Here is a 24,906-nt window from a genome sequence, read left to right as displayed (position 1 = left end):
GATAGATTTTTACAGGAGTATCAGGTGTCACTAACACCATTAATTTTGTCAACAAACTTCCTCATTGAATATGAAATCAGATTTGTTGACAAATGTATTTTTATCAAGCCATAAAAACATTAAAGCAGTGATTAGATTCCTTTCTCAATTTTTTAGTAAGTTGCAATATTTCCCAGCTATTCAGTGAAGGACTGGTGTCAGGCTGGTCACAGCATAATCAGCACATAGTCACGCTGCTACCACAAGTTTTTCTTTCACTGGCCACATTTCTATTCCACTGCTTGTTATTCCAACCCAATTAACTTTTGACTCACTGGTCAACTCCAGCTGTATCTGACAGATGTTCCATACTCCTAAAACAGTCAATCTTTCCCAGTTTCATGAAAGTGCTCATCCAGAAGGGTGAGGAAGATACTGTTAGTGCCCTACTGAAGAGCAAATGCCCACATAAGGTCAACCAAAAACCCCTACAAATGAATGAAGTTGTGAATGTCTGGAACACATAAAAGTTTCATACAGAGAACACACCCCCTACCTGACCCCCCCCCCAAATCCAAACACAAGACACAAAGTCATTAGAAATCAGCCTTCAACTGCTCTCAGACCAGCACACTATGACCTCTTCTCCAGTTTCCTGACTTCTTTCTAAACAGGCTTTCTTAAAATTAACATTACTGTGCTAGTAACTGCAAAATATTGCATCATTTCGGTCAGATACAACTACACCATCCTATATTTTTCCAGCTACGCAACTGGTATTTATGGAAACATTCTGCTTTTTCTGCATCATTAATGTTATTGATAAAGTTACCATCTCCAGGGATTGAAGTCTGTATCTTTCTTAGGATTCCTTTTATTTCTAATGTTCCTTGAACTCATTTGTATTATCACTGCATTGCTGGCCACATATTTCCTTCACAATTATTCAATTAAATATGGAATTTTTATTTTACAATTTAATTGCTATTAATCTGTCTTCTGCATCTTTTCCTGATTTTTATACAGTGATTGTTTATAAGTTCTTGCCATCCCTTCACCACTGAGGCTGAACCAAAACCATATTAAAGTTATTTTTTTTTCTGTAGAGAGTTGTTTTCATAGTCAACCAACAATCTTTTCTTTTCAACTTGATATTTGAATTTATTTTTTCTTTTAAAAATCTCTCATGCCAATGAAGTTTTGCCATATTATTCCTTGCCATTAGGACACTTCAAACCTCTCAAAACATCAGAAATATATACAAATACATATTCTTTAGTTACTGAAACCTTCTTGTGTTTGGACATGCAGAATGTATTCGGTCTGTTGTCACTGGTCTTGTAGAAGTCCATTCTGTGGTTGAATGTACCTTTATCCTTCATACAGATAATTTCTAAACAGGTTTATGTCATATGGCATGGCACAGGGCAAATGAGACATCCATTTTTAAAGATCTCCATGGATGGAGATCAAAACTTTCATCAGCCACTCCAAAAGTTGTCAAAAGGTAAGAGAGAGCACCTTGTTGATTAATAATTCTCTCTTTGGTTATAGGAGAAAGAATATTAAGAATAGCTGGGCTGTTTTTATAATTTTCTGTTCTCTGAGAGGAAGAGTTTATTGAGTGATTCAAAAATCTGTTTTGCTTATCGTATTTATAAACTATATAAAAACATCTGAATAGTGAAGTGACAGCATTTCATTTAAAGTTATTCAGGGCAATAAAATCTGAAGGTTACTGCAAAGAATTGCTGAAAGATCTCATTATACTCAATTATTAGAAATAAAACTGTCAGAAAAAAATTGTGTTGATAAATGCAAAATAATGCACATGAAAATAATTAAACTTAAGTATTGATAAACATTAAAATACTGAAAGTAAATAGCTCTAAATCAGTTATTATCATTTAAGAAAGATGCCCTGGATTTTTCACAAATGCCATTTGGAAAACATCAAATCAGTGCAAGCGGGAAGAATGGTCGATAGTACTAGAAAAAAAACCTGACACTAAACCATAAAGTAACAGAAGATCCATTTCATTAGTCTACTGCTTCTTGACTACTGAGATGAGGCTACTGTGTGCCATCCTAGCCATCCCATCCCAACAACAACAAAAAAAAGGGGTAAGCTAAGGAAGACACAGAAAGACATGGAAAGGATAGCCAGAGGTATGTCACACGGATAATCAGAGCCACCTCCACTTCTGTACAAGAAAAGATGGGGAGCTCAGAAAAGAAACAAATCCAGAGCAATGTAAGAGTGAGGATTGGTGTAAGATTATTCATTGCTTTTAACCATGCATGAAGATGAGGGCACTCATAAAGTGTTAAGCAGCTGCTTTAAAACAAACAAGAGGAAGTGGGCTTTTGGGTTTTTGTTTTTGTTTTTACACACAGTGCATAATTGAACTGTCAAACTCATTGCCACCTGATGTTTTTCTGAGGCCAAAAACTTAACTAAGGTTCAAAAAAGCATTTGACGAACTCAGGAAACAGAAGAAAAATCTACCACAGGGTATAAGGCAAGATGGTCTGGATACAGCCTTGAAAAGATTCAATTTTTGACTGCTGGAAGCTGAAAGAACACAACAGAGGAAGATTACTCTGTATTTGTGCTTTTTCTTTTATGCCTTCCTCAGCGAGCATAACTCGGCATCCTCAGAATTGGCTACACTGACCTTTGCTACATTAAAAAAAATAGATATAAAGTTTGAAAATGCCACCAAAACCTTCTCTTTTCCCCTTCTTTTAAAAACAAACAAAGAAACAAAAATCCAAAACAAACCCCAAGCCCCAACACACTGCCTGGGTATTATTTGCAGTATGCTTTTCAATTTGAATTAAAGCAGGAAAAGAAATCTGTTACTTGAGTCTACCTCCACAAATGAATTAAACCTCAAAAATCCCACTGTCATTTTGCTGAAATAAGTGAAACAGAGATAAAGTAACCTGGCTAAGCCACAAACCAATTCCTTGAAAGAGCCAAAATAAATAACTCTTATCTCCTTGCTTTCAGTCTTATGTTTATAACCCCAATATTGTCCTTTTCCTTCCTCATATTGATGGCTAGGAAAAAAAAAAGAGACTAGTATATATGATGGAAACACATAACAACATCTTGCACATCTTTTTTTTTTTCATCATTATGAAGTAATTCTTTGCATGAAAAACAATTATTTTAGATATACTTTTCATGACTACTTTTATATAGAACCACATGGAATTTTGTTTTCAGACCATGAAGTTACAGCCTCTTCACTGGGTCAAATACCCAGCCTTTATTGATGAGATGATTGGCCAAATCTGTACTCACACACAGAGCTCTTAAATGAAATGCCAGATGTATAGGAGGGTCTGGTGGTCCCTCTGAGGCAAACGAGTCTGTAGAGTCTAATGTGCAATACCAGAGCCAACTTCTTGCTACATATTACAGACCTGCTATTAAGAAACCAGGAGCAGTACTGTAGGTTTCAAATTTCTCTGCATGAATTTTATACCTACACCCAAATAACTGCTTCTCATCTGCCACTGGTGAAAACCCTACACCCCAGCAAGAGGAAGCAGCAAGACAAGCCTATAAAACTGCTGATGAATAAAGACTCACCAAGCAAGTCGTAAATATTTCTTTAAACTACAGCCATGTCTCAACAGTATGCTCAGATTAATCGTCAGTGTAAAATCCCCGATCAGGTTAATGGCTCCAGTTAATCTGAAAGGCAAAACAAAGGGCTGGCTCTGCTAATAAGGCTGTGCCTTTCATATTGATTCCTTTGTGTGTCAGAGAGAGATCACCAAGGGATTGCTTTCACAGACTAAATATGTCTCTGGCATATCTAAACAGGTCTTAATCCACTCAGAGTGGGAGTGTCAACCCTTAAAGCACATGTGAGGCTGTGAAGTAGCTATACCACCTTAAAGCAGCTGGGGAGCTAAGCCTAGGCAAAAGATACTTGTTGGTCTGGCATGCCAACAGGCAACCCACTTGTCACGACACAAATTTAAAGACATTTGAGGAATGATGTGCTCTTTGTGTTGCTATCCATTTTATAGTTTCACAGCAGAAAGAACCAGTAGTCTATACTGCATATCAGTAAGTACATAAAAATTCAGTCAGTTGAGAAATACTAGAGTTTAATTTTCAATTAAAAAGGCCATTTTAGTGTACGTCTCCACCCCCAAACCTTCACTTGGAGGGATACCTTTAGGGATATTTTCTTCAAACTTAAAATGAGTGATTTAAACTACGCAAGTTCTGCTGCTCAATCGGCCAATATCGTGGTTAAGAAAAACTCCAGAGTCTGTAAAACGTCAAGAACCACTGTCCACAAGTTTATGATAACTCCCTTGAGTACACTTGTGTTTGAACATATTTATAATAATTTAATTTGATAAGTAATGTTTAGGAAAAATGCTGTGAAGAGGTAAAGCGCTATAACATTTTAGGCCTTGACAGAATCTCTGATTTTTTTCTCCTTGACTATCAAAACTCGTGTGTGAAATTGCCAGAGATGTTGCACGCTGGGAAAAGCAGAACCCAGCACAACTGAAACAGCTGCTCAAATAATTTCCTTATCACACTTTTAAAATGATTACTGCAATAATTATTTATTACTGCAAGTATCTTTGCCGAATGTGCAAATATAAATTATTTACTTTGACAGGTATAAAAGACGTCTCTTTTAGAGATGGAGCTGTGCTGCTGCTCACCGTGATAATTAGGGAAGTATTTTGCCCGTTCAGGTTCTTTGAAAGAGGAAAAAAAGACTGAACGCCCCCCTCCCCCCCCCCCATAGCTTATTTAGAAACAAAAGTAAGATTAGAAAACCATGGAGTGTGAAATGGTATGTAAATAGAGATTTCATATTACACTGTAGCACAGAAGAAATTCAGATGGCTAATAAAAATGTGCAAAATAAATGTCATATACCTACATATACTTGTTATAAACCAGTCAAAACTCTATTTTTACAAAAAATTGTTACTGTGTGATATATATACTAAATTATAGCCAGCACAACATGGCATAACAGATCATTAGTAACTTTGGTCTGTAGTATATATGAGTTACTATATATACAGTAAATGTATGTTTAAAGTAAAACAATTTTTTTTGAAACATTAGCTAGAGAAAGACCTTCAAGGGATTACACTCTACTTTGAGATTATTTAATTGTTCCCACTGAAACAAACTGGTATCGAAGTTTGTTTTCAATTCCCCCCAAATCTCAATTTTTTCATACATACTTCCGGTATGAATAACTTCCAGCATGAAATTAGCAACTTTGTATTTCACCGAAAGGCTCTTTTTCCTGAATAATTTTCCATCTTTAGTTAGGGAGACTGAAGAGCTGCTGCTGGAAGCTGGATCAGTAAGAACGCTTACTCTTCTTAAATGATTGCTAAGAAAATTATTTTAATCAATGGTATGGAGCAAGGTGAGATAAAAAGATTGAAGTTAACTACTCAATAAGAGATTTAGGCATCTACAAGAAAGCCTGAATTCACAACAACAACAACATAAAAACCTGCATTCACTTACTGCCTCATCACACTAACTCCTAATAAAGGAATCTGATCTGATCTGATAAACAACCGCAGAAACTACTAAGGTATACAGGCAGATGATCATGAGCAATTGTCTATCAACTGGACTGCATTAAATGACCATGTGTTTATTCTCACCCCTTGAGTGGTGCCAATACGCCTCAATTTAAAGCAGATTCAAGTGGCTAGGAAAATGTATGCACATAAGTTGAACAGCAGCTCTTAAAGTGGTAATTGGTTCAATTTTTGATCATCTGACTGCACAGTTGTAAACAATCTTTGTAAAGTGGTCATGTCACCACAGCTGCAACCTGCCGTCTACATAATAGCTCCCTATTACAGAGCACTCGCACATAAAATGAATGATCAGTATCTGCTTCTCTCCTTGTCCCAAAGGATGCTAACCATGTCAAATAAAAATGCTCTGCTTAAAGGGATAAAAATGGTTATCAGAAAAAGATTTTACATGTGTTAGGAAGCACAGAACTCCTAAAGATGGTATAGCTCCTTACTACATGGAAATAATAGCTTGTTCAGAAAATATATTTGTACATTTGAATGTAAATCAGAATGACATAGTCATATCTGATAAGAATGATGTAGCATTTCATTGCTCATTAATGGTGAAGAAAGTTTCACAGCATTTAATAGCTATGAACCTTTTAAAATCAGCAGAGCTTGAAAAGCTTCTAAGCTATTTCCCCCCCATATTGGCCATTTTAAACATCTCCCCTTCTAGTTCACTGACCCTGCATCCCATTCTGAGGCACTGAGACATAACATCAGCCTTAGGTTCCTCACCCAGACCTAGGTCCCTGGCAGTTTGGGGTCAGAAGTACCTGGCAGTCAGATACCTATGGATTTTATGAAATCTGTGTTGGCCACAGAGGTGAATCTGCAAAACACGTCCTCCTCCTGAGCATTCCTGCTGTTTGTACTTTCCACATAGCTAATACTGGATAACTTACTTTATGTTAACATCAGTTCCAAATTTGATCTTTACCCTAAAACCTCAACTTGGGGGAGCACATTCTGGTTTTTATTTTTACTAGGTTGCCAAAAAAACCCAATGGAACAGGCAGTTGTGTTTCAAAACTGAGGTATTAATCCTATTTACTTAATCATGGGTCTTTTGATCTGTCGTATTTCGATTATATTCAAATTTTCTTATTGAGAGTAAACATCAAACTAAAACGGAGCACAATATCTAGCTAGTAATTGGATATATGACCCACCCCGAAAAAAAGCCAACGTTTTGCATAAAACCTACAAAAGATCTAGCAAAGTCAGTTACAAAATAAATTTTATCTACCAGTTAGGAACACCCCGACAGCAGCTCCCATGCAGACGTCAAGCCATTTGCAAAATGGAAGCAGCAGACAGTAAATGAAGCAGCTTGGCTTTAAAAGCATGTCAGTCGGCAAGCTACCGAAGGCTGCAGACATTTGGGGTTCAATCGTTCATTTAAACGCCTGTTGGAGGGATCCCAGCGCACCACCTGAGGCCGGGCTGCCTGCAGCTTTGAAATGTATTAACATGTGGAACAACCAGAGTAAATAGCGGTACTTAGTTTCTACTTCTCACTTGGAGGTGAAATCTTCACTAGTAAAAATTTTGATACTATTCTTGGGCAAGGTCGAAGGTGAAAATGAAGTAATCACATTTAAATCAAAAGTACTTGTTCATTAAAACTTTGCTTCAGTTAATAAACGTTCATTGGTTTTTTTCCTCTACATTTTTCTCTTTTTCTATTACGTTTTCTAGGCATTTATTTTAAAATTCAGTCTCATTAAAACTTACGGATAAAGTATAAAAACACTCTTCCATCTTACAGACAGAATCAGTGTAATTTCTGAGGGCAATATTTCACTTAAACTTCACAAAATTCATAAGCAATGTGAAACTCATTTGAATAGTTTATTACATCCTTGATTTGGTATAAATAAAACTGTTAGATTCTACTGCTTTCAACCCTGTCATGTAATTCTAGTATTCACTGCTGCAATAAATTAGGTCTTATAAACAACAAAACATCATAAAACAAATTCAAGAGATGCTGTTAAATAGGGAACAGAAAGGAAATTATCTAGTGCAAGCTTTTTGAGTGTAAACCCCTTGACACACGTTGTAACCAGCCAGTTAATAATTGCTTTGTAAATTGTTGTAAATCTGAAATGAAGCAGAGGGGATAAAACTAACAAACAAGTCATAAAGTACAATTGTTACTTGTTTGGAGTGATTATTGCTGCTGCCAACCAAGTTCAAAATTTTGTAACAAAGAACCTGTTTTTATATTTCCTCCAGTAGAGCTATTATACTTGTGTTGGAAAATACATATAATCCTTATCAATAAATAATGTGTCACACAAAATATACGCTTGCGCAGATGCTGAATATTTACAACAGCAACATGCCACAAATTTTAACACCACTCTCATCGCACATTGCCCTCTCTCCCTTATTCACCCAGAACAGATTTTCTCAGGCTGAACAGAATAGGTAATGGATGTTAAAAATCCAGGCGCTGTAGGAACAGGTACCATCATCACTGTGTCGTGCTATAATGCAGAAGCTCTCTTCCAGAATGAAGAGGACATACAAAGATAACTTTAAACAGGAACCTCTTACAGAAACAAATTAAAGTTTGGCAAAGTCACGAACAACCGGAAATACGGTTATTCAAAGGACAGAGACTGGTAATCTTTGTAATTGGCCCTGTTACCATTTTTAGCTATAACACTCCAGACTTTTCAGGAACATGTTACTTAACTATAAATTTTCTTTCAGTGTTATGGCTTGGCAGACCTTCACCATTAGCTTGAAGCCAAAATGTCATTCCACGCTATGTTGCCAGCATTACGACACTGACCTAATTTGTCCCTCGTATTGTATATTCAACACAGAGCCAGAAATCACGAAAAAAATGCTTTCTTGTCTCACGATTATTTCCCAGAATTTGAAATAGTATTTTACTACCAGTGTTCCCAAACTGGAAGCATAATAAGGGGATGGAAAGGGAGAATCAGAAAGATAGAATCAACTTGTTTAAAATGTAGCTCATTTATGGGCACTCACCTGGTGCCAATACACTTTATTATTTAAAACAAATATCCAGCTGTTTATTTTTAACAATGTTAAGTTACTTATTCTGTATTCTTAAAAAAATGTTTAGCTGCTCTAAAAGATCTGAACATTTTAAATACTGTACTTAAATATTGCACTTGTAATGTATTCTCCTTTTCCCCCGCCAAGAAGCCCCCACCAAATAAAACGTTTAAGTTCTGCTGTGCAAATGCGCGTAAGCCTCACCTGAACATCTCTTATCTCGGCTTCGTATTACTCATAATAAAAAGGCATTCATTGAATCCCGCCGTTATTATCAAGAGATATGAACAGTTATTGCATTTCATTTTTTTATCACAAAAAGAAACAAGGTCCCATTACATTTGTTTTAAGGAACGCAAGTTCTGAACATATTTAGAGTGCTAAATAGTCTCAGGATAGACCTCAGACGACAACTCACGTAATTCTAGCACTACACAAAGCAACCTTTACTTAGTATTTAGTATGCATATGCTTAAATTCTAGGACAAATTTTAAGTATGAAAATATCATGGAATACTGTATAAATGTGGAGAAAATAAATTTCAGAGAGTTTGATGGAAAATCAATAGACAAAAAGGTAAATATTTCAGAAAGTGATATTTTTAGTATAAATCGAACTGAAAAGGTTCCCAGCTCTAGAATATGTTTCTGCGCTCTCCTAGCTGATGGAGGATTGCTAAACTGTGGTCTGAGTCATGACGAGCTGTCTGAACAGAAATGTCTGAACAGAAATTTTGCTTATGCTGTTTGATCCACAAGAAATTCATTAACTTCATTAGCAAGATATTTAGATAAATCATTACATACACAAAAATCTTTTTACAGACTTAAATATTCAAAAATCTTGAAAGTGTACTCACATACTAATGACTAATGCTTGCAACCAGAAAAAAAAGTAATCCACCACTCCCTCCAAAAACCAAGAAAGGAAAGCAAAAAACAATGACAAATGGGAATAATAAACATCTAGAAAATATATCAGGGGATCAACTGTGACAATTAATGGCCTGTTTGGCATCTCCCTGAGACAGAAGAATGAAAGATGAATGTTCAACAGAACTTTTTTTTTTTCCCCTTGAGCTAAAGGTGCTTAAAGAAGGCACAAACTCAATGCAGCAAAACGATAACCAGTCACAGAAGAATGCTATAAGCCACTTACAGGAACGAGGAATTTTTTTATTTCTTCCAAGGCATGACTCATACGAGAATACGCCTCCCCAGGTGGAGCAAACACTTCAATTAATACGTGAAGCTCATCACTCAAGTGCGCATATTTGGCTTCTCCACTTTTCCTTAGCTCTTCCTCCTATGAAAAAAGGGTGGGTTTTTTTTTTAGAACTGGGAATCAACTAATTTTGCATTGATTTAGCATTTACAGAGAACACGAAAAAAGGACATAATATAAGCAGACTTTTAAACCCTTTGAGAAATAAAAGTCTAGTACAAGCCACTTAAAAATTTAAAAATCAATTTTGAGTGTTTGAATGATAAAACCAGCATAATTATCATCTACAACAGATTTTAATCAGCACAGTGAAAAAATGCTAAATACTCCAGAAGCGAGTACTGAAATATTAAATCCATAATGGAAAAGCTGCATTAATCTGTCTGAATCTTGGCTGTTCACAAAAAAATAAAATAAAGATCCATTTAACCTTTTTGGAGCACTTTAACAAATGCTATTGTTTATTAAAGTCTTTAAGTTATTTAATGAATATCTGCAGGCTGTACATTTTAGTATTGCTAAAGGAAAGTATGCCCTAGTACTTCTATTTGAGACATGAGGTCTGAGTTTCAGTCCCAGTTCAGATATATGGTACCTATGCAATCTAGTACACTGGTTAAGATGGTGACTCACCTCACCTAGATTTATCTTGACAATCTTTGGGTCCCAATTTTCCAGCTATAAAATAAGCCTAATAATCCTACTTTATGTTAGAGTAATGTTCTGAAACGTCAATCCACTTTCTTATACAAGGCTTTCAGATAGTGAATGTAAATTGTAATACACACTCATAGTAGTTACCTCCGCATAAAAAGCAAAGATATAAAATAGTGATCATGTTAATGGCATTGGCTATGACAACATAATGAAAAATTTATGTCATTACTACACAAGATAGCAATAAGTAATGCTGAAGAAATGAGTTGAAAACTCAGTCTTCAAAAATGTTTTGAGAAATGTAATTTTGAAGAAAATATTTATGTATACCCGCATTTTATAGATGGAAAACATAATCACAGAGAAAGAAGTAAACTAATTTGCTTAAAATTGGCTAAGGAGCCAATAGCTTTTTAGTACATACTAAAATAATACTTTATGAACATTTAGATTTCTAAGACATAAGAACTGTAACAATAGATTACAATTCTTATTTACCTAGCTTATTTAATTCTGCATTAATTTCACTTATTTTAGCCTTGCCTAATTTACACCATTGCTTGACATCAAAAATATTTGCACGATGCTATGCTTCAAAGAATCCGCATATAGTTCTTTTTATCTACAGCAGAAGATCCAGCCCCAAGGACTTTCTGATTTTTCACAGAATACACAATGGTTACATCCTTTAGCTTGAGAGCCCTATATCTAACTCCATGATAAATCAGCGTTTTGCAGATGATGATAAAATCATAACTCAATAAATGTGATCCATGATTTTATTTTAAAAAGTTGAAAATTGACATAATTGTTTTCAACTAAAAACTCAAAATTAAGATAGGGAGCACAGATGGTAGAGCATTTTTATCTTTACAATTAAAGTATCTTTGGCATTTTAGCTTATCACTGAAATCTCACTGAAATGTCCCTAAGAACCAGAGCATAATACAACAGTCTATCATGAGATGTTACAGTACTTTTCAGTTTTCTGGAAAAAAACATTTGATTGCAGCTTCTGGAATAATTTGACATGAAGTATTTCAACAGAATTAAGTTTTAATAGTTATAAAGTGACATCCTAGTAATTGCTGAAAGTTTCTTTCATATTGCTTCTTTAAGATTCTTAAAAAAAACCACCAGAAAGCCCCAAAAGTTGTCTTTCAGGAGACCACAAACAAACTTTGTAAAAAATATAAATTGGATCTTTTTTCCAAATGTAGAGAAGTAAAAAATAATGTTTGGCTCATTATTTTGATGAGCATTTTGCACAGCTAAGACATCAGTAACATGATTTTATAACGCAGACCTGTCTTACAGAAAGTTAGGTATATGCTTGTATGGTGGTAACAACGGTAACGATATTTCTCTTTTATTTTCTCAACAAACTCAGGAATTCTTAAAACACATCATTTTATAACCTTCCTCCTAAGTTCAGCACATGTTTTCTGTCACTATTCAGCAGTCATTTCTATAGCTGTTAGAAACACCAGGCTAGGGCCGTGAGATCTTTAACATTTCTTCCTGAGGATATCCAATGATGCTTTTTCTTGTGGAACACATGGGGTTAAAAACTGAATTTTCACAGAGTACCTCTTCCTACAACAGAGTAAAATGTCAGAAAAATGCTTGTTTTATTGCAAGTGTGTGTGTTGATAGAAGGAAACCTAAATCACTTCAGGAAAAATATGGAAGAGTAAGAACTCATAGACCATGTGAGCACTGTACCAAGCTTTGCTTCCCAAAGCCAGTGAATATGACCGAGTATTTTAGGACTGAATGTAGCCTTACATTTAATCGTATGTCAGGTATCAGGCATCTAACAAGCAAAACAACAGACGTCACTCACACTGTTGGGGAGACAGTTGTCGATACAGAAGGTTACATACACCTACTGGCAGGTAATACAGCTTTCAAAGTGCAGTACGGATGAACGCGCTCTTCCAGGAGCACGTGAAGTTGGACAACACCTTTGTTAAGTCTTCATTAGCAAGCAGCACAGCCCAACTGCACAGCAAAATGGTCAGTGCTGTGGACCCGACATCCACACTACTTATATTTAGGATGACAGCACTACCCCTTCTCTAGCTCTTCAGTGGGTTTTGCTTCCTGCTAGTTGTAGCCTGGTTGCATAAACTGAGTTCCCATTAGAAGTCAGAGAGCATTCCTGAAGCCCAACTTTGGTTTAGTTTCGTAGGAGAGGAGTCCAGTTCATGCCCCATGATCTCTGCTTACTGTAAGTAATGGCCCAGTCACTGGGAATGATCAGGAGGCTCTCCTCTAAACTGCACTTCTGATTCAAAGTAAAACACTACTGAATAAACACGCCATGTAGTACTGGTAAGGACTGAGACAGATTATGAGACTTTCTAGCATCTGTTACATGAAGGCAAAATGAGTGAGATTATCATAAATCTATCTTATATGGTGTTATTTGTAAGGTTATCTGGGTGCTGTTGGCCTTGCGAGACTCTGCACCCCTAAAGGTCTCTAATGCACCAGTCCAATTACCTGTGGACTTTGGCTGTTTCTCATACAATTCTGCCTTAATCACCTGAGATCAGGCTATTCCCCATAGTGCTGTCTGCAACTTTTGTCAGATTCTCATAGCTTTTTACGTTCTACGATTTCCCACATCATGTCCAGCCATTTTCCAGACCCTGTTCAGCTTGCACAGCTTTGGCCAAGGTCTACCCAGCAGCCCAGTCATTCGCCCACAGCCCTAGCACGGGAATTGTAACTGCTTAAGCCTACTTGTGTAGACATGAACCGAACTGCAGTGAAAGACAAAGTGCATTGAAAGCCTGATGGATTCACTGTAGAGAACTACCCTGTAAACAATCAAAATGCAGTTAAGTCTTAGGCACTGGATCTTAGGAAGAAAAAAACAACAAACCTGGGACCTGATCAGTTCCTGTTTTATAAAATGAATGGAATAGATTCCCTGGGCTTCTGGATCAGTGATGGCAATCTCTCTTAGTACTGACCCTCGGGTTAATAATATGGTTCTTATTTACTGTATGGTGATGATGTTTAACTCCACTGCAGGTTGAACACAGCAGAGGAAACACGCACCACCCTCCAGAGACAATTGCCCCCTTGTCCTGATCCTCTTCCACTCCCTTCTGCATGCCAATTCCCTTCACCTCTCAAGACTGACAGTACTATATTCGATACCCAAACCCAGCTCCCCTGACACTATGTGCTTCAGGCTTCCTTCATCCTCATCTGCTGCCTTACAGCGTCTGTCACACGGTGCTGAAGTCCACCCGCCCTTAGCCTGATGCATGGCTCCATAACCCACTCCCTCATAAAAGATAACAGATATTTTGAAATACCTGCTGTGTTTTATAATTTCCAGTTGACCAAAGCAGGGAAAATGAATTATAAAACTCTATAGCAGAAATTTGAGGAGTACTGACCTCTGCAAAAGTGAAGCGTGTGAGTGATAAGAACATAAAGGCCAAGAAAAATGATGAATTATCTCTGGATGAGAAAGCAGCCTTACCATTTTAAAAGGATGTGTGCTGACAGAGAACTGATTTCTGGCTGGAACCCTGGCAAAAATGCTTGAATAAAACTACTGGAAGGAACTTGAAAGAACAAGTGGAGTTTGCAGAGCAAACAAAATTACACAATCCAGATTGATGAATAAAAGTGTCCTCATAAAATTGAAATACAGAATATCCAAGAATAATAGAAGAGAAACCTGCAGCAGGAATTGTGTAGATCTCAGAGATAAATTTCATCAATACAATAGAACTTCCTATAATGTAACAAATACAGCTATGAAAAGAAGCAATGGGTACTTGAAGAACAATATGAGAATTGCAGTGGATTTCATATCTTGCAAGAATTTGCAAATAAAAGCATAGCACAGAGACTAGACAAAGATGATAATCACAGTGCTGTTGCTACAGAGGCATTATTCATAAGATCAATGGACAATGCTACAGAAGAAAATTAATGAGCATGCAGTTTGACAAATGCAAACCTATTAATTTTTAATCTGGACATAAATGCAAAAACAGAGATGTTGTCTGCAACACCAATTGTAGTAAAAGTAACACAGTAACAAGTAAATCAGAATAGATATAATTTCTTGGTGGTACCTGATTTGGGGTTAAAAAGCTTTCAGGTCCTAGGTCCCATCAGTGGAGAAACAGAGAACCATAAAAAAGAGGAACAATTTGAGAATGGATGAGGTGGAATGGGACAGTTCTTAGCAGAGTACAGAGCGAAGCTAAAAGAACTTAGCCATCCCTTGACTCTTGTTTTTAAACCAGTTATTCTCACTCCAGGAAGAAGAATAAAGAAGATGGAGATGGTGAGTACGTGAGGAGAGCTCACACAGCAGAGCTAAGAGAGTGGGTGTACAACACCTGCAGTCAGCCACAGAGACCCCATAATGAAATATAGGCATGTAGAAAGAACATCGCTTACAACAGAGGAAATTTTTTGAGATATAGGTGGCAACAATTACTTTTCTATACTTGATGCATCATGAAAATTCTCGTAGTTACTTTGGTGAAATGGAGCAGAGATCTGTGTACATTCAGTACTGCCTTGGGCAAACAGGCCCTTCAATTCAAGGGTGCTTTATTTCCTAATGCTTTTCATAATGAAATACAACATCTTAACAGCAAAGAGGTACTAAGCTGTACCTAGATTGTATTTTTATTTAGACAGGTGAGAAGGAAAACAAAGACAAATCAGTAGAAGAATGTGATGATAACACAACCATTGAATCATTATCGAAAGAGCCCAAACACCTGGGGTGAATGTTAGATGAACAAAAAATATAAATTCTGTGAAAGAAAATAAATGTTTAGGAGAAAGGTTAACACATTAAAGTGGTATGTGCCAAAACTGAGGCTACAACCAGTGACCACTGTGACCAACAACCAGTGATCTATGTATAAATTACCTGTCAGAAAACTGATAGAGCAGAGATAGAGTTCACAAACCTACCAACGTTCCTACACTTGCACAAATCTAAGCAAAAGCTAAAACAGAATAGGTAAGAATCACCTGGTCATTAGACAACTGCTGCTAGAACTAAACAAGCCAAAGATGTTCAATGAATATAACCAATGAATTGCAAGTTTCAAAGCTAATGCAGGAAATTAAAGATCCTCAAGAAATACAAAATTACCGTACCTAAAGATGCTTCCTAAGAAGATTATGTTCATCTTAAAACTTATGATCACAACTAGGGACCACTGCATTCAGGTTGCCTTCAGATTCAGGAAGACTTTTCCTTAATTAATGAGAGTACAAAATGTCATGTTTTTATTTATGAGAGGCTAATTACCAATTTGTTGCAACCAAGTTACAAAGTAGGTTGTCTGAACTCCCACCAAGCTGTTACACTCTTACTATGGGCAAAAACATATCGTATATGAAGGTTTTTTTTTTTTCTTAATGAAGTTGTAAAAGTCTAATCAAAGAATTATTAGTAGTTTAGTTCCATACTAACACTTGCAGCTCAAATTACAGGCAGGTAAAATGACATATACACAAACTTTCTGGTGTCTGACCCTTTCCCTGGTGTTATGCTCACCTTTCCACTGCCCTGGGGGGTCCCAAGGTTAATGGCTTTAGATGGGGGGGGGGGCATTGCTGTGAGTTGGCAGCACCTTGAGTCCTCTGCTGCAAGACATATAATACCAATGGTGATAATTTCTTCCTCTTCTCTCCAGGAAGCACTAGGGGTAATTTTTAGGTTTGTGAACATGCTACATAAATTGCTCTTTCTCCATTGTTTTGCAACTCCATTCCCCATCCAAATTCACTATATATGCTAAGTTTTACATATGCTGTGTACTTTTTCTTTGCTGTCTTTGTTACTCATAAAGTGATTTTACCCAGCTCCCAAGGTTGCATTCCTTTAATGACCAGTGTCGTGGTTTAACCCCAGCCAGCAACTAAGCACCACACAGCTGCTTCCCCCTTCCCCCTCCCAGTGGGGTGAGGAGGAGGAAAGAGGGGAAAAAAAAAAGTAAAACTCGTGGGTTGAGATAAGAACAGTTTAATAACTAAAGTAAAATATAATACTAACAATAGTAATAATGAAATATAATAATAATAATAATAGTAATGAAAAAGAATATAACAAAAAAAGGAGGGGGAGGAAGGGAAAAACAAACAAACAAACAAACAAACAAAAAAACCCACCAGTGATGCACAATGCAATTGCTCACCACCCGCTGACCGATGCCTAGTTAGTTCCCGAGCCATGATCCGCGCCTCCCGGCCAACTCCCCCTGTTTATATACTGGGCATGACGTTCCATGGTATGGAATACCCCTTTGGCTAGTTCAGGTCAGCTGCCCCGGCTATGCTCCCTCCCAGCTTCTTGCACACCTGCTTACTGGCAGAGCATGGGAAACTGAAAAGTCCTTGGCTTAAGACAAGCACTACTTAGCAACAACTAAAACATCAGAGTGTTATCAACATTATTCTCACACTAAATCCAAAACACAGCACTGTAGCAGCTACTAAGAAGAAAATTAACTCTGTCCCAGCCGAAACCAGGACAACCAGTAACTGACCTTGATACCAAGTCCCTGTTTACAGCCCTGGAGCCTTCCTTATCATCCCGCGCCTTTGCTGTCAAGGATTCCACTTCCATCCCACTCCTGTACTCCCCTATGCTGCAGTTTTATCCTAGGGCCACAGCAGCACCCTCTACACAGAATAAGGACTTACTATCGCTATCTCTTAGTTACAAATATAGTACAAATCTAGGCAAAAGCTAAAACAACATAGGTAGGAATCACTTGGCCATTAGACAACTGTTCCTAGAAGTAAGCAAGCTCAAAGGGAGCCGGGGGCAGACCAAGGCCAGCCCAGAGCAAGCCTGGCAGGTCCCAAGCCCTGTGCTGCTGCCTTAGCACAAAGCCTGCAGCCCGCAACAAGTGATGGCAACACCTGATTTACTGAGATACAGGGCTACAAGCGTCAGTGGAAAGAAAACATAAATTACTTATTGCCTTTGCTGAACAGGTCTGAAAAATACTCCTGGGATACAGAGATTGTTTTTTCAGCTACAAAAGTCTAATTTTCAACCTAAATACACACCTGCATGAGGCCTACTGCTTTCAATGCACTCCCTAGTTCAATCAGGAGATTTCAATGCTAGATTATACACGTGACTATCTCAGGGTTTAAAAACAATCATTTGGGCTCTGCCACAGCGTGAGCTGTGATTGCTAGAGCTACTGCTGAGGATGAGTCTCTGCACAAAGTGACCAACACTAATTAGCACAAACCATGATCCCAAACCTCACCATCACTTTAGGAAGGGCTCCTCACTATGATACAAGGTTTTGTTCAACTACACCAGGCTGCTGACAGTCAAGTGCCAAATCAACACATTCAAAAGGATAAATACAGTTATTTAGGGATTCAAAAAAATTAAGACTAGAGAGATTTTATAATGGCTGATGACATTGTAAGAACTTTAAGAACTTACTGTGTCAAAAATAAAGCAACGAGCTTGTGGCACAAGAGAAAAAGATCCTTTGAGCAAAGCAGACATTGCTTTGTCTACAGTGGTTGGAGGAAAACGTACTTTCTTTTCCTCTGCTATCATTCTTACTTTCCGGAAATAATTTTACTAGTTCTATTACATCTTTCTAGCTCTATTTATTTCATTGTTGTTGGAGCCAAGCTATCTTGGTTTTATAAATTTTAATCCCTTTTTTTAGAGACAGAGAAGGTGAACAGTCACCTTAAAGTGATACAAATGTTACAGACACTAGAAAGCTCTACTAATGTTTTAGGTAATTCAACAAGCTAGCTGATGACAAATTATCAGACATCTTGAAAATAAGGTTAACTGTATCTATCCTAAGAATTCTATACACTGAAAATAATAGCAGGATATTTATTTATCTACAATTCTTATTATTCAGGAAACATTCTGTCCTTGTTTCGTCTGGGATAGAGTTAATTTTCTTCTTAGTAGTTGGTACAGTGCTGGGTTTTGGATTTAGTGTGAGAATGATGTTGATAACACACTGATGTTTTAGTTGTTGCTAAGTAGTGCTTATCTTAAGCCAAGGACTTTTCAGTCTCCCGTGCTCTGCCAGCAAGCAGGTGTGCAAGAAGCTGGGAGGGAGCAGAGCCGGGGCAGCTGACCTGAACTAGCCAAAGGGGTATTCCATACCATAGAACACCATGCCCAGTATATAAACAGGGGGGAGTTGGCTGGGAGGCGCAGATCATTGCTCGGGCATGGGTCAGCGGGTGGTGAGCAATTGCGTTGTGCACCATTTGTCTTTTCTTGGGTGTTATTTCTTTTTTTTTTTTAATATTCCTTTTCATTACAATTATTATATTATTATTCTTAGTTAGTAGTGTATTTTATTTTACTTTAGTTATTAAACTGTTCTTATCCCCACAAGTTTTGCTTTTTTTTCCTCCTCCTCACCCCACTGGGAGGGGGAAGGGGGAAGTAAGTGGCTGCGTGGTGCTTAGTCGCTGGCTGGGGTTAAACCACGACACATTCATTTTGATACTTGTGAAGTATAAACAGTGTTCTGAAAAGCTGTGTTTAATCACAAATAATATTTGCCATTTAAAATATACAAACAGGAAAATCTAAATTAAATATCTATATTCTCTTTTTTTTTTCTTCTCTGTCATTAAGCTTATTATTATTATTGGTCCTATGAGAACACAGCTTTTTCTCCAAGGAATAAATAGACAGAATATTTGTATCATAAAATTTGCAAAGGGCATTCTGTCTTTAAGTATAGGGACTTGTATGAAAATAAATGTTTTGAAGTTCTCAAGGTTCTGAAAGAATTGTTTTGCTATGCACTATCGAACTGAAATATAAGCCAACTCAAGTTCTATAGTAGTCAAGTACTTCAAAAAGTTTGGTTTTGGTCACCTGAAGGAAGTAGTAGAAAGAGTATTTCTACCATGGAGAAAATTCTGGAGGGAAAAATCCATGCCTAAGCTATTTTATGTATAAGCAGAATGAAAAACTTGTTTTCCAAAGAGTCAATCAGCAGAGGGCTAATGTGTGCACTTACCTTTGACTATGAAGGAAACTGAAGCTTCACTTTGGGAATTCATTTACTTGTGTATTTAAACCCAATTTCACGATGAAAGCTCCAAGTACACACTTAAAGGTAACTACTTGCTTAACCACCCTTTTGATGAAGGATGCTTCCTCAAATACTGTCCTAGAGAATAAATCCATTGATGCATGTAGGCATTACTTTGGTGCCTAATTGCTATTGTAGGTGCCTACATAAAGAGATTTCCAAGCCTCTCCTGATCTAACTGTGTAACCTACTCACTTAGCTTATAGCTGCAAAAGAACTTAAACACCCATGATTTTGATCCTAAACACCAAATTGTGGCCATCTAAAATCCTGTTCAGTTGCTTCCCATCCCTGAAATCTATAGACACCAGAGTTGTCCACACAGTAATACTCCTCAGACACAAAAGTGTCTGACCAGCAGCGCTGCATTGGGGTGAAGGAGATCTGATATAGTTATTTCAGGCTTAAGCTTCTTTGGGATTCATAAACTAGCAAGGGACTAAATAAGATAGATGATCTGAATGCACTCCTACTGAATAAAAAAGCGGCGCTGCTGCCCTTTTCCTTAATGAGGTAGCAGTTGGAGTGCTCATCAAGTTACGCATTACAAAAGTTAGGAAATAGGTGTTCATTTTGGGGAAGTTGCTAGATGACTCCCACAAGAACCATTTGGGGACGTGTTCTGTTAAACTATTCGTAAGTGATCCAGAAAATGAGTTGAACAGTAATAAAAATTCTCCAGTGATGAAAAACAGCTCTATCTGTGCGTACTGTGAAAGACTCTAGATAACATTATTTCAGGAGAAAGATCTTGGAGGCATTACATTCAGTTCTACAGAAAGAATTTGTTCAGTGTCCAATATTAATTAAAAGGACATGCTCTATTAGGTATTTTTAAGAAAGGAAAAGAAATGAAACTGCAAAACCTGTACTACTCCCCCACCTTCAATACTGAAGACTGTTCTGGTGTCCCAATTTAAAAAAGTATTAGAACCAAAAAAGATCACGATGAAAAGGATGATTATGAGTACGGAAATATTTCCCTATGAGCAGCTGAACATGAAAGTCTTGGCAATCTTGATGTTCCTGCAGTTCAGGATGTCCTTAAACAACTAATTCTTGGAAGACCTCTCAACTTTCACTAGTTCTTATGTTCTTACCCAAGCTTTCAGTGCTGCAACTTGCAGAAGCTGCAGACTGAGCCCATTCTTACGTTACTGTGTCTCATTTGGAAACGTGAACGCGTCTAGTGGGGCATGATGTGTTGTATACATACAGAATAAAACAACATGCAAATCTAATATGTTTTTGTCCTATGATATTTCTTGCTGATGTGTTAGGTTTATCTTTTTTATTAAACAACACCTATACCATAGATGTGTATGCTTAAGGCAGTTATGTGTCAAATATGGAACTCACTTCTAATAATGTTTCTCCCTAGGCTGCACATGTTGTTTAAAAGATTCTATTACTAATTAGTATTCAAATGAGCTCAATGTAGTATTACAAGTGCTTCATCTAGAAAGCAAGGCAACACTTCAGCCACTCTGCTCATTATAATCAGAGCTGAGAGAGTGCAGAGGAGAGAGATTTACAGCCACTTTTGGCTGCAAATTCAGGAATCACGAGTGCTGCAAGATGTGCGGAGAACCGACTGCTGCCTTCACCTCCTTGCCTCCTGCGGTGGCAGCCTCCCCCGACCCTCCCACACAGCAGGACTTTTTGAAGGATAATGTTGTTGTGTCTCTGACCAACCCTTCGAACTTCAACTGGGAAGCCTATGCAACCGCAAGGTTTAAAAGCTAGAAGTGATCATCCCATTTAACTCCTCATTGCTTTTTCTATCGAGTCTCCACCATTGAGCTGGTTTCCATGTTAACACTTTGTACCCTGAAACTCAATGGTACCTGTGATGCAGGAAAGGTTCTTCTGAAACACTTGGGATGAGGGAAGGGACGTCCCCTGACTGCTGTATTGGCCTAGGCAGGGGAACGGACATGGTTCAGCTTCCAGCAGTTTAAAGACCTGGCTGATAAGCTGTATTACAAAGTTCATTTTCCTGCAACTGGGCTGGTTGCCAATAATTATTTCCTAAAGGCTGTCCTTTGATTAACCACAACATTGCAAATAAAAGCAGCAAATGGATTCAAGCATCTTACCACCAAATATGGAAAGAGACCACTATTTTCTATATCTCCTTGATTCTCATGCAGTGATGTGGAAACCACATCGGTGGAGGGAAGCCACGTTGGCGGAGACAAACTGAACTCCGGGGAATGAAGGAGGAAAAGGAAGTTCATAAATAATTGGCAAACACTGTATCTCTAATGGCATTTACACAGACCATAATGTTTCAATAACTGAAATGACTTCAAAAATGCACTATCTTCTGAAAAAGTATTTCAAATAACAGACAAATCAATGTGGTTGGTTGACCCTGGCTGGATGCCAGGTGCCCACCAAAGCCGCTCTATCACTCCCCTCCTCAGCTGGACAGGGGAGAGAAAATATAACGAAAGGCTCATGGGTCGAGATAAGGACAGGGAGATCACTCAGCAATTACTGTCACGGGCAAAACAGACTCGACTTGGGGAAAAATTAGTTTAATTTATTACTAGTCAAATCAGAGTAGGATAATGAGAAAATAAAACCAAATCTTAAAACACCTTCCGCCCACCCCTCCCTTCTTCCCAGGCTTAACTTTACTCCTGATTTTCTCTACCTCCTCCCCCCCGAGCGGCGCAGGGGGACGGGGAATGGGAGTTGCGGTCAGTTCATCACATGTTGTCTCTGCCGCTCCTTCCTCCTCAGGTGGAGGAGGACTCACACTCTTCCCCTGCTCCAGCATGGGGTCCCTCCCACAGGACACAGTCCTTCACGAACTTCTCCAACGTGAGTCCTTCCCACAGGCTACTGTTCTTCATGAACTGCTCCAGCATGGGTCCCTTCCATGGGGTGCAGTCCTTTAGGAGCAGACTGCTCCAGTGTGGGTCCTCCACGGGGTCACAAGTCCTGCCAGCAAACCTGCTCCAGCGTGGGCTCCTCTCTCCATGGGGCCACAGGTCCTGCCAGGAGCCTGCTCCAGCACAGGCTTCCCACGGGGTCACAGCCTCCTTCGGGCATCCAGCTGCTCCGGTGAGGGGTCCTCCGCGGGCTGCAGGTGGATATCTGCTACACCGTGGACCTCCATGGGCTGCAGGGGGACAGCCTGCCTCACCATGGTCTTCACCACGGGCTGCAGGGGAATCTCTGCTCCGGTGCCTGGAGCACCTCCTCCCCCTCCTTCTTCCCTGACCTTGGTGTCTGCAGAGGTGTTCCTCTCACATCTTCTCAATCCTCTCTCTCTGGCTGCAACTGCAACTCCCCTGTAACTTCTTTTCCCTTTCTTAAATATGTTATCCCAGAGGCGCTACCACTGTTGCTGATGGGCTCGGCCTTGGCCAGCGGCGGGTCCGTCTTGGAACCCGCTGGCATTAACTTTATCGGACATAGGGGAAGCTTCTAGCAGCTTCTCACAGAAGCCACCCCTGTAGCCCCCCCACTACCAAAACCTTGCCACGCAAACCCAATACAATCAAATACCTGAAAAATCAACCAGTGTGTCAAACTCTTTTTCACAAACATATCCTTTTTCTGAGCTAGAATTTTAATGTCTCACAAATGAGACATTTCCTCTCACATGTGACAGTCACACATGACTTTGCAGGTTTCACTTGCTTTTTCTTTCCTTGTAGGATTAGGTTTTGCAGAATGACAAAGAACACAAACACCCTTTTCAATGGCAAAATTACTCTTTCCTCTACTATCCAGAAAATCTAACTACTCACATTATATTCAGACAAATAAATTTTACTGAGAGTGCAAGTTCTTGGACGATTTCTCACAAAGTGTCAGGAGTAGTTAACAGATGAGTATGTTATAGCAATATTACATATATCATGATTTTATGTCTGACAGATTTACTGAACACAAATAAAATTGCTTGCAAATAGATTCTCGGTCATCTCAGCTATGATGGTGATTTGCTCTGCAAAGACGGAAGAACACATTTTCTAATCTTCTTATAATGGAAAACTGTAAGGATAGTAGTCCAATATAAGCTGTAAATGAGTCTAACTAAAAACCCTGAATTTTTTAATGAGTAGTGATTATAGCAATTCTAATAGCAATTTACTAGAAGGCATATTTTCATGAAATGTGCAGAGTACTCGGACCATGGACAATTCAGGTAACATCCAGCTCCTTGGCTGTGCAGTCTAGACCTGATCTGAACTCTCAACCATGAGAGAGTGACTTAAGAAGCTACCACTCATAAAGGAAAAGTAAAGGAAGTCAAAATGACTTCTGACAAGTTTGTTTATCTTAAGATAACTTGGCTGGGGGGGGATGACGGTAGCTTTTGGTTGGGGTAACAGTCTGTGACTCCAACAGGAACTCCAGTGTTCCTCACTGCAAATTTTTAGAATGCATTATTTACCTAAGAAGAACAGAGATGTATCCTCACTGGAAGGCAGACTGACTCCTTTGGCAAGGTACACAAAAACCCTAGTATCACCGAGAAAGTAGCCTGGAGGATGGCAAGGGCTTTCCTCTGGGAAGGCCAACATTCAGAATTTCACGTTCTTTGTACTGCCCCAAAGGAAACATCTGGTGTGCATTCACTTCAGGGGAGCTTACCCCTGGCTGAAGGGGTCACTGGTACTAAACTGGCCTGGCCAAGATGTCAGTGACTAAGTGCAGACAGGAGCATTTCCTCTAAAAGCTCACAGCATGCTGCTCCTGCTCCCCTCCCCAGCACTTCCCATCTCCCACGAGTGCTCTTATGGTGTCCAAACCAGAACGGACTATCATCACAAACACACCAAACAAACATAAAATTGCAAGAGAAAAATAATTTAAAAATTCAGTTTAAGGCAGATCACTGTACTCCAGAAAAGGTTAAGTACCAGCAATCTTCAAAGAGTCAGCTAATTTTACTGCACTAAAAATTAATATTCATTTTGCACTTAAGTTTTATCATCCAGATCATCCTTGGCAATTTAAAGCACTCCTCCAACCCCCTTTATGCTCTCAGATTTATGCAAGAAGACATAACCTTGTGCACAGGCTTTGAGTGTTGCAAAATTTTCATTACAAAGTAGCCATATCTCAGATAATCACAAAATATGCAGATTACATTAATCAATTATAGTCAATTCTGCTTAATGTCACCATCAGTTTACTACAAAATTTCCTTCTATTAAAAGCTTTTTCCCAGGAAACATTGTAACCTGCCTCTGGCTGAAAATGAAGCATTGCATTTGTTTTCCAGTTCTTTAGTGCTTTAGCACCTGTGGT

The 24,906-nt window shown here is 38.4% G+C and overlaps 1 protein-coding gene across 2 annotated transcripts in view; it reads right to left on the bottom strand.

Annotated features, from left to right (window-relative positions):
• Positions 1-24,906, bottom strand: part of KHDRBS2 (KH RNA binding domain containing, signal transduction associated 2) — a 368,147-nt gene that overhangs the window by 167,156 nt on the left and 176,085 nt on the right. For both annotated transcript variants that reach the window (XM_050894052.1, XM_050894051.1), the window contains exon 4: positions 9,788-9,934. In XM_050894052.1, coding sequence (XP_050750009.1) covers positions 9,788-9,934 — 147 coding nt within the window. The remainder of the gene's footprint in view (positions 1-9,787; positions 9,935-24,906) is intronic.

This window comes from Gymnogyps californianus, chromosome 3 (genome assembly GCF_018139145.2).
Source record: "Gymnogyps californianus isolate 813 chromosome 3, ASM1813914v2, whole genome shotgun sequence".
Classification (NCBI taxonomy): Eukaryota; Metazoa; Chordata; class Aves; order Accipitriformes; family Cathartidae; genus Gymnogyps; species Gymnogyps californianus.
This window is presented reverse-complemented; position numbering and strand designations above follow the sequence as displayed.